The sequence below is a fragment of the Chinchilla lanigera genome, unplaced genomic scaffold (assembly GCF_000276665.1).
Source record: "Chinchilla lanigera isolate Chin_1 unplaced genomic scaffold, ChiLan1.0 scaffold00121, whole genome shotgun sequence".
NCBI lineage: Eukaryota > Metazoa > Chordata > Mammalia > Rodentia > Chinchillidae > Chinchilla > Chinchilla lanigera.
The window spans coordinates 942,155-952,911 of record NW_004955522.1 but is presented as its reverse complement, the minus strand read 5'-3'; the positions used below and the strand labels follow the sequence as shown (position 1 = coordinate 952,911).

The window sequence follows — 10,757 nt, the reverse complement described above, 5'->3', positions numbered from 1 at the left end:
TTAATGAGTCCTTGATTGATCAATATTGCATGTCTCTCTTTGTTTTCATGAGAAACCACTTTGAAGATATCAATATCAAGCACTATTAATTTCCTACCACTTTCTTTGTAACTCTGTATTGTTTGTACTGTTCTTTTGCTATTTTGTAAAACGTTGTCTGTCTGTTAAGGTTTTTCTCCTTTTATTTTTAAAATAAAAAAAAAAAAAAAAACAGCTTGCTTAGTGATCTCAGGGTACTACTTAGTTACTGTGGCATGGGGCAGCTTTAGTACATGATATGGAGAAAAATGAGTATCTTTAAGGTAAAGGTAATGTGTCGGCTTCCTCTAAGGGGATCATGCACTGGAATATGTGTTTTCTTTTTCAACTGAATTCTCAAAATAAATATACAGTGGAGAAAAGTAAATGCAAATTGAATGTTAATGAAGTGAATTCAAAGCATCTTTAGGGTTCCATGGCACCTAGTTTGAAAATCAGTGATGTAGATCAATCCTTTGATTTCTGGATGGTGGAAGAGGGCTTTGCCCACGGCTACTGAGTTCGCAAGGGGCAGGGGCCACATGAGGCCCCAGTTGCTTGGCTTTCTGCACAGTATATGTCGGTGTTGTGTCTGGAGAAATGCGGAATCCTGAAAACAGCAGATGCACTGCTTGCTCTCGAGTCTATAGAAACCTTACCTCAATCATACCGGGCACTAGGCGGCAGAGGACCTCCACTTGGACAGGGGACAGCCCCACTTCCTCCTGGGCTTCCCGCAGTGCAGTGGCCACATCATCTCTGTCTGTGGATTCCCTCTTTCCCCCAGGGAAGCAAACTTCTCCAGGTGCCCTTCTCAGCTGGACATCGAGAGAACAGAGAAATAATGTGTGATTACAAATTCCGAACCATTTATTCACTCAACATATATTTACGGTACTGCTGCTGTGTGCCAGAGACTGCCCCTACCCTGGTAGTATCAAGTGATAAACAAGATGTAATTTTTTACAGGGGTGCAGTGATGTACACCTGTAATCTCAACTATGTAGGGGACTGAGGCAGGAGGATCACAAGCTTGGTTATAGCCTGGGAAAATTAGAGAGATCCTGTTTCAACATCAAATTTAAGAAGAGGGTTGAGGATGTAGCTCAATAGTACAGTGCTTGCCTACCATGTGCAAGGCCCTGGGTTCAAGCCATAGCATTGCAAAAATTTTTAAGAAATGAAAAGGTTTTCCTGGATTCATTTTTTAAGAGTAAGCTTTGAGAATTTTTCCCACTCCCAGCTTTTCCCTGTGTGTCCCCAGGAGGTTCTATATGTTCACCAACAAATTAGCTTTGATGGGGGAAATAAAAGTAAAATAAAGGATAATATAAATGGTGATATTTTGAATAGACCATTTTGTTGAGCATTTTATTGAGTGCTTACCATGTCTGGGAATGCTGTCTTGCAAGAATTTGCTTTCTTCTGAGTCCTCCGAACAGACCTATAATCTACGCTTTTAAAAGTATTTTATTTTATGAGATGAAATTCACGTATCATTAACCATTTTAAAGTGAATAATTCAGTGACATGTCATTCATTCACAGTATGGTACAAACACCCCTGCTATCTAGTTCTAGAAAATTTCATTACTCCAAGAGGACAGCCTATATCCCCTAAGCAGTTGATCATCACCACCCTGCCACCCCTGCTTTCTATTGCTATACACTTCTTCCAATGAACAGGAAATAAAAACCACTTTGAACTCAGGCAAATGCTACTCTTAAGGAAATATTGCACTGTTTTCTTTTAAAAGATGCTTTTCTAAAACTGAACCTTCACAGACTGTCAGTGTCAAAAAAAGACTCTTTAATTACAGAAGCTGACAATTTTTTTTTCTGTACAAAATTATCGGGGTTGAACCCAAGGCTTCTGAATTCAGCTATATCCTAGCCCTTCCTTTTTTAAATTTTAAGACAGGGTTTTGCTAAGTTTCTAAGCTGTGCAGGCTGGACTTGAATTTGCCATCCTCCTGCCTCAGCCTCCCAGAGAGCTGGGATTACAGATGCATGTATGGATGCCATTCAATAAACCTTATGAATTTCTACTCAGAAGCCAACTAAGGTTGCGGTCTCAGTTTGTAAGGCTTCAACTTGTGTTCTGCTCTTAAATTTTCCCTACATCATACCACAGAGATCAGGGCAAAAGGGAAAGAGTGGGGAGGGTAGGAGAGGGGAGAAGTGATGGTGCCACGGTTTGTGTCTAGATGTCCCCCCAAAGCCTCATGCAATCATGGGGAGGGTTTCTAGAGTTTTCGATTAATCCATGGTCCAATACTGGGATTATGGGTATGATGGTTACCCCTGCCCCGGGGTGGGGAGCCTGCATAAAATATATGGGTGGGAAAGAGGCTGCTTGCCATTGCTCCTCCCTGTGCTCTTGTTGCTTTGCTGTCTTCTGCTGCCATGAACTATTGCCCTCTGCCATGTGCCACCCTGCCTTGGAGCCAGCTGAGTATGGACTGAAACCTCCACAAACTGTGAGCTAAATAAACCTCTCCTTCCTTTATTTGGGGCATTGGGTATTTTGTCTCAGCAACAAGAGAAAACTAACCAAGACAGACAGGGAGGTGCAGGTATGGAGGCGGGGGAGGTGGGTGCTGGCTCTTTGCTGAACACCAGGGCTTGAGGACCAAGAAGACCCTTAAGCAAGGCGGACCTGGACAGGGTGGAAATGAAGAACTAAGAACTAAGAACTAAGAACTGCCCACACCAGAGCACCTGGCTGCCTGTGGCTACACCAACACTCTCCAGCTATTTGTACTTTCCTAGGCTCCTGACTCATAGACCAGTTTTTAGGCCCACTTTGGGGATGAGATCTGGGCAGATAAGAACTTGGCTCCCAGCTGCGTGTGGTGGTGAACACCGGGAATCCTCTGGAGGCTGAAGTAGGAGGATTACAAGTTTGAGCCCAGCCTGGGCTACATATCAAGTTCAAGAGGACTACATTAGCAGACTCTGTCCCCAAACAACCAAAATAAAATGAGGGGGAGCACATATCCAAGTAGGGTGGACCGGTGACTTGACACCCCTTCCTTTCCTTGAGGAGGAAATCTGTGAGGAGACCCTCTTGCTCCGTGGCTCCATCAAAGCCCCAGAGGGAATTTCTGCTCCGCCCCCCACAAAGTTACCTCAACAATCAGCAGGTAAAGTCACTCTGGGTAAGGCCGGACATAGAGACCCCTTGCTCGAGGTTTTGGAGCTGCCCAGGTTTCCTGCATGACTGTTTGTCTAAAGAATCAAAAGCTGTGTTTCTCTGCTTTGCCTGTGCTACAGACAGGGCCGTGACCTTGGGTCCCGGGCTCCCAGTTGGGTGTCAGCCTGGGACACTTGGGTTCCCATCCTTCTGGGTGCCTGTGTCAACCTGGCCCATAGCACAAAGAATCCCCACACACGTCCAGTCGCAAGGCCAGCTGACTCCTCCACTGTTTTGTTTTTCCTAACCAGATACTTCTCATCATTCTGCTTAACACACCACGTAATTATAGGCCCTTCCATCCCTCTTTCCCTCCCTCCCTCTGTTCCTTTCTCTTTTTTTACACTGAGGGTTAAACCCAGGGCTTTCACACTGAGCTACATCCCTGGTCCTGTTTGTTTGCTTGTTTATTTACTGACACAAGTTCTTGCTAAGTCGCTAAACTGCTGTGTTCAAATTTTCAGTCTTCCTGCTTCAGCCTCCCAGGGTGCTGGGATCACAGGCCTGTGCCACCACACCAGGCCTCATTTCTTTTAGTACTGGGATAACTCTGAAATTACCTCTTCTTCAGTTCTTCCTGGGAAGTATCCCCAACAGCGAGGGAGGGGACTGCACCAAGTTGGAGGGGTAGGAATGGGTGAAAGTCCATGCCTCAGTGGATACTGTGCTACAATGAAGGTGCTGACCTGAAAACTTCAGGCCATGCCTGCCACTCGACACTCCTGAAGACAGAGGATGCTATGGATCCATGCCAAGTGCCAGGCCTGTTTTAGGTGCTTCCTTTTGTCGCCCTAAGAACTACCCACAGCAGCCCTATGAAGCAGCTACTATACATTTTACAAGTGGTGAGACTAAGCACAGAGAAGTTGTGTAACCAGGACAAAGTCACACAGCCAGCAAGAAGAGCGGCTCATTCAACATAGGTAGCAGGCTTCAGGGCTCAGTCTATTCACTTGTAATTTCATGTTACTCCTGAGGCAGAAATTTCACTCAGTCTCATCCCTATCAGGATAGCAGGCAATGACTGGGGACATCTGTGGTCATCACATGAGTGTGTGTATGTTACTGGCATCTAGTGGATAGAGGCCCAGGATCGGCCTAAACATTCCACTGCGCACAAAACTGCTCTATACCACAGAGCTATCCAGCCTAAAATGTCATAGCACCAATGTTACGTGACACTGGCCTAAAAGTATTTTAAATTACTGGTAAGTTGAATTCCTTATCTTCATTCTGAAACTTCTCAAAAAAAAAATTGCTATGTCATCCTGTGACTTCTTGTGCCCCTCCAGCGCCATAGTTGTGAAAGTTGGTTTGAGAACTGTGCTCTCAAACTGTATGCAAGCAACAAAAATTTCACTGGGTCTTCAAATGTCCCAAGAGATCGTGGCAAGAGCCCCCCGTCACCTACCTTCTCAGACCGGACAGTGAAGAGCAGGTGGAGTTTTCCTTCTTTAGCCACCAATGGTACAAGGACCGAGTATTTGTGACTTGACAAGTGAGAATATTTGGCACCAACATCGAGCTTTTTCAGGCGGGCCTTTGTGTCATCTATCACATTGCCTCTAAAATGCAAACCAACCACACATTTTAATAACCAGAGTTATAGCAAAAAACTCCTGGTCCTGCTTGTATTTCTGCTTTTTGTGCATCCTGGGGCCTACCACTTCTGAGCCTCAGCGTATCTGTGAATAGCATGGCAGAAATAATAGTACTTCAGTAGCTCGGAGGTGGAACACCTTGAAAGAGGCCCAAAACTCCTAAACACAGTTTAGCAAGTGGTGTGATCAAAATACAGTGAATGTCTAAATTTAAGAAATCATTACCATAGAAGACACATTGCCATTAATCCCTGTTATGGCTTGTGTCTAGATGTCCCCTCAAAGACTCATGTGGTCATTGGTAAGACTTTTCAGAGGTGGCTGGATCTAGTGTGTAATGATGAGATTGAGTGTGCAATACTAGGATTAAGGGTGCATGATTACTAATTAGTCCACTTACTAGGTTGGCATAGTTCTGAATGTGGATAATGAGAAGGCTCACCCTGTGTGTGAGTGCCACCTGCCCTAAGAGTGTGTAGCCTGGATAGAAAACAAGGGACAGAAAAAGGGTGGCTGCTGTTGCTTGGGGCTGCTTTGCTGCCTTCTGCCTGCCATGAACAGTTTCTCCTCTGAGATGCCCCTCTGCATGCTACCCTGCCTGGAAGCCAGCCAGCTACAAGCTGAAACCACTACAAAGTATTAGCCAAAATAAACCTTTCCTCTCTTAATTTTAGTATTTTGTCTCAGTGAGAAAAGCAACTAAGTAACTAAGATACTCTCTTAACATAATCACCTACTCCTCAAATACACTTATCCCAACTTTCTTGTCACTTTCTAGAGCAGTTCTGGAAGTGCTCTTTCATGCGTATCTTTACCAAGTGTGATTAAAAAAAAAAAAAATACAGTGAAGGCTGCTGATGTAATACAGGAGGGTAGGCTTACAAATAAATACCTTATGGTATGTCCTTATCCACCTTACTCAGTAGATCTGACACCATACAACTTCTCCAAAAACCAAAACGACCACAAAAGGTAAACATTTTGAATTGGTACATTAAGATAGCCACAGCAGTACAACTAGAAACCCTCAGGAAAGAGGACTTCCAGAACTGCTTCAGAGAGTGGCAAGAATATGGGATAAGTGTGTTCCAAGCGAGGACGAGGATTCTGAGGAGGATTAACAGCAGTATGTCTTTTACTATAATGTATTTTAAAAATTTAAAGATTAACTATGTTTTCATCACACCTCATACACAATTTTAGTTTTTTTTTTTTTGGTTTTTCTCCGGTACCGGGAACCGAACTCACGACCTTGCGCTTGCCAGGCAGGCGCTTTTGCCGCTGAGCTAAATCCCCAGCCCCTCACACACAATTTTAAATTTAAAACGATAAACTGCGGTTTTCAACAGTGCAACAGTTGAAATCCATAATTAAACTTTGAAATCTATATTCGTATCCAGACAAGTTTGCCGAAAAAGACTTAAGATTAGCCCACTTTTTTGAACGTGACCTTTACATCCTGTTACCAAACAGTTAAATCTTGTGACCACGGTTCTCAGCTCCTGTATCCCCTGGAGGGCTGCTTACAAGAAGCTGCTGGGCTTAGTCCTGCATGTAGCACAGTAACGTTAGGGTGAGGGCTGAGAATCGGTACTTCCTCGAATGCCAAGCGAGGGTGCTGCTGAGGCATGGACCATGGGAATGTACGTGCAGAACTGTTCCCTAATAACAGGCGTGTATTTAGATTTCTAATCACAAGTGGTGCTCTTCTCAATTGGACTTGTTTAGTTGCTTTTAGTGGATGTACTTTGTTGCTGGTTTGCGGGGTGGGCTGAGGTGTTTGCTCCAAATCTTTATGCACCTGGACCCTCGGAGCGTGACTTCATCCTGACACAGGACCTCTGTGGATGTAACCTGTCCAGGATCATGAGGTGCAAGCACCTGGATGGAGGGTGAGCCTCAGCTCAGTGACTTAGGGGAGGAGGAGAGACACAGAAGGATGCGTCTGTGGGAAGAGGGCCTGAGGAGACAGAAGTGGCGATTAATTAAGAGTGATGTCACAAGCCCAGGGACACAGAAGCCATCAGGAGGAGGAAGAGGCATGAGGCGTCATCCATTGGAGATTCCAGAGGAGATGCAGCCCCGTGGAAACCTTGATTTCAGACCTAACCTTCGGAACCATGAGAATACATATCTGTGGTTTTTTCAGCCACTTAGTTTGTGACACCTTGTTACAGCAACTCTAGAAAAGGAACACCTTGGTTTTCCAATGATTCTGTAGGAAGACTGTGTTGCATAGCTCACAAGTTTCCGTCTGCCGCGGTGGTTTCAAAAGTGGACTGCAATGAATTTCAAAAATGACTACGCGTCCTCAAAGGAGTCACTAAATGCTAGCTCGAGACTACCGAACGCCCCCAGTGCACACAAAGCCCTGTCCAGAAAGGGAATCTGGCCGGCCCAGCCTGGGACTGGACCTTACCCAGGGTGACTGTTAGAGGGAGACAGTCCCCAGAGGAACCGGCAGGAGGAAAAGTGCAAAAACCTGTCTCTTGTGAGGCTGGCCCTTGGAGTAATCATCACCATCGAAATGCTTTTCTCATTGAACAGTCCGGCAGGTGAGAACAGAATCACGGAGGTCCAGGCTCGGGGAGGTTACAGAAGCGCAGGCCGGAGAGCCCCAGGGGAAGCGGCCACCGCTGGGCCTGGGCGGAAAAGTTGCAAAGATCCGCGGGCTGCCCAGCGGCGAGCGCCCGAGCCGGCTGGATCCCAGCTAAAGGGCCTCGGCGGCCCCCGCTGCGATGGAGACGGGGCTCAGCTGCCTTGGGTGCACGGGCCGGGAAGGCTTTACCTGTCTGGCTCCTGGAATGGACAAGATCGCGACATGGCCCTGGAGAACGTTTGTAGCCAGTCAAGACGCCAAGAGCGGAATCCCCGAGGGAGCATGCGCACAGCCTTCCGGTTGAGGGGAGGGGCCTGTGGCACAGGCGGGGAGGGGCGGGGCTTCAAGAAGGGCTGGGTCGGAGACGCTCTGGGCGGCTAGGGGCGTGGTTAGGGCGGGGATGGGGCGGGGCTGGTCCTGAAGGCGGGGCCGGGAAGGTTTACTGTCAGACCTTCCCCTTCCTCCAGCCTCTGCCTAGTTTCTTGCACTTCTTGAGGAGTCAGAGGCATAGGAGAAATTCTGAAAAAATCGTATAAAATGCTTCAAGAGCAGTGCTGGTGAGCTGAGAGGCTTCCAATACCCGCAAGCCCTGCTGCAGCTGCTGGGCGTTGGAGGCGGTTCAGCCCCTCTGAACTTCGACCCGCCCGATACCTGCCAGTCCTTTCCTCTTCACTCCTCAGAGCGGAGGTGGACCGACCTCAGCCCGGCCTCACCGCCCCGCGCTGGATCTGCCCCAGCTCTGCCCAGGCCGGCGGGCCAAGGCGCTGGCTGCTATCCTCCACCGCGCCCAGTCCCTGGTCCCCTCCGGCCGCTCTCCCAGCGGGGTCCTCGGGCCCACCACCCTCTCTCCCTGGGCTTGGAACCCTGAAGAAGAAAATAAACCCAGCTAGATTATATTCATCTTTATACCAATGCAGTCTTAAAATAAAACTCATTTATTATTATTATGACTTTTTGTGATACTAGAGACTGAACCCTTGAGCTGCCTTATTCTCTCTCTCTCTCTCTCTTTTTTAAAAAGACAGGGTCTTGCTAATTTGCCCAAGCTGGGCTCAAACTTGTAATCCTCCTGCCTCAGCCTCCCATGGTGCTGGGACTACAAGCTATTTTTATCTTATGGAAGAAGGGATCCACAAAAGCAAAAGTGCCAAGGACCCATGAAAGTCACTTTGTGGGCCTGGACGAGTGGAACAGTTGGGCCACAGTTCCCCAGACTTCTAACCCCACAGAACCAGCACTCCCAGGTTTACCAGGGCATCCTTGCTGAGGCTGGGAGAGTCCACACCAACAGTTCCACTTACATGAGTGCCCTTAATCCACCCAATCCCAGGATATAGGATTATTTCTGCAGAGATGGGACCATCCTTTCTTTGTAAATTAGAAAATAAAAATTATGCTTAAGGTCACACCGCCCTGGCTCAAGTCTAGATCATTCTGACCTCTGAGACCTTGTATTTCAATACCACCAGGCAGAGACAACTGGCCAGTGAACTATGTGGATGTGATTGTGAAAGCAGAGGAGATATGGCCACCTCTCACCCAATGTTCACTGTGCAGCTGCCATGTGCTAGACAACGGGCAATGACAAGACACAGCCCTTCGACCTGGTCTAATGGGGTCATAATAAACATAACTCTCACCTCTAGTAGGTCACGCTGTGCTCCTGGCCTGGGTGAGGAGGGAGGGGAGAGTGGTGTGGAGGACCGAGTTAGAGGGTGAGAATGACTGCCTGGGGGGTTAGTTTTCTCTTTTTTGGACCTCCTCTGATTCCTCCTTTTGAAGATGAACCCAGTGCTTTTCCTGCAGTCACACAGCAGATGAGGGGGCAAGTGTTGAACAGTCCAGTGAGCTGCACTTGGCACTCAGTGTGGGATTTGAGGGGTTGGTGGGATTTCAAGAGGCCAAGGCGGGCCAGATGAGGTTGCAGCCAGAGGCTCAGCAGAGCCCAAGCTTCGGTGGGGGTTCTTGTTCAGAGCGGCAGGTTGTTCAGTGGGGCTGGAGCCCAATAGGTATTTTTCAGAGTAGAGGCCTGGAAGTAGGTGAAGAGGCCTTGGGAGCCACAGCTGGCTAGAAGCTGACCTTCACCCAAGAGGAAGTGGAGTAAGAAATCCAGGCTTTAGGAAGACCGCTGTGGCAGCAGGGTGGTGCACGGGTTGGCAGTGGCAGACACTGGAGACCGCTGGGGACTCTGCCACATGTCTCTACGGGAACCAGGAAAAGACAGCTTCAACTTTAAACCTCTCCCCCTGTTCACACCATCAGAACGTCAGAGCATCTAAGGGGTTTTGATGGCCTTCATGCCAAGGGCGGCATCTTGAAATGCCTTGGGATTTTCCAGGCTATCTGCACAATATTGTCTTTCAAGCTTAGAAATAGTCCTGTAAAAATACTCTGTGAAGTGTGTGTGTGTGTATGTGTCTGCATTTGCATGCGTTTGCAAGACAACAGAGCTTCCAGTTTAACTGGCAGTATCTTTTTGGTGAAATTACTCACTTCTGTAGCTTAGTACATAGCTTTGGTGGTAGTGACAAAACTCTTGGAAGATGGAGCGGGGAAAAAGCGAGGATCTGAAGAGGTCAGGCTGGTTGGCAAAGCGCACAGTCACTGGCCAAAGTCCCTCATGGAGCTTCCGGGAACAGGGCTGATCTCTCACAGACCACCTGCTGGAGCTCTAATTGGAGCCGGAACCGCAGGGTCAGGCTGGGGAGATGCGGAGATAGAGAAAACATCTCTCAGCCTCTGGGGAAAAGACTACGGCAAACAGTTAGTTGTGAAGTTAATCAAGGGGCGGGGGCTGTGCTCTGGGAAGTGAGCGGCAGGTTGTTTCTGTGCAGTGGAGTCGGCACGCTGTACACACACACACACACACACACACACACACACACACACAGAACCTCCTCTATTCCTTCCTCAGTTTGCCAGAGGGTCTCTAAAATCTAGGAGCTCTAAACTCAGGGCAGGCTTTCAGATTAAAGCCCCACATATCCAATAGAGCACTGCACTATGTATAGCTGCGGGGCTGAGCATCTGACAAGGTGATGACTTTCCCCCTCACTTCCTCCCACTCGTTCCTCACCGCCTAAATCAACAAGAGCTCATCCCTGTAATCCCTGCACTCTGGGAGGCTGAGGCAGGAGGGTCACAGATTTGAGCCCAGCCTGGACAATTTAGCAATTTAGTGAGACCCTGTCTCTAAATTCAAAGGGCTGGGGATATTCAAGTCCCAGTACTAGGAGAGGGGGACAGGGCAGAGTTCAGGAGAAGAATGACTTAAATAGGAATTTCTTTATAAATGAGTTAGGGGGCCCTCAGTATCAAAATCTTCTGGAGGTGGGGTATTGTTT

The 10,757-nt window shown here is 47.7% G+C and overlaps 1 protein-coding gene and 1 long non-coding RNA gene across 2 annotated transcripts in view; one reads left to right on the top strand and one right to left on the bottom strand.

Annotated features, from left to right (window-relative positions):
* The window catches only part of Nudt7 (nudix (nucleoside diphosphate linked moiety X)-type motif 7), a 14,909-nt gene extending 7,183 nt beyond the window's left edge, over nt 1-7,726 (bottom strand). Inside the window, exons 1-3 of the mRNA XM_013507111.1 lie at nt 7,603-7,726; nt 4,625-4,778; nt 678-836 (exon numbers count right to left, since the gene is read on the bottom strand). Of these exons, the coding sequence (XP_013362565.1) occupies nt 678-836; nt 4,625-4,778; nt 7,603-7,697 (408 nt within the window). The 5' untranslated portion in view covers nt 7,698-7,726. The remainder of the gene's footprint in view (nt 1-677; nt 837-4,624; nt 4,779-7,602) is intronic.
* A 1,366-nt stretch (nt 7,727-9,092) lies between these two features.
* LOC102024042 overlaps nt 9,093-10,757 on the top strand; it is a 7,718-nt gene continuing 6,053 nt past the window's right edge. The window contains exon 1 of the long non-coding RNA XR_001231896.1: nt 9,093-9,128. This is a non-coding gene — a long non-coding RNA (uncharacterized LOC102024042). The remainder of the gene's footprint in view (nt 9,129-10,757) is intronic.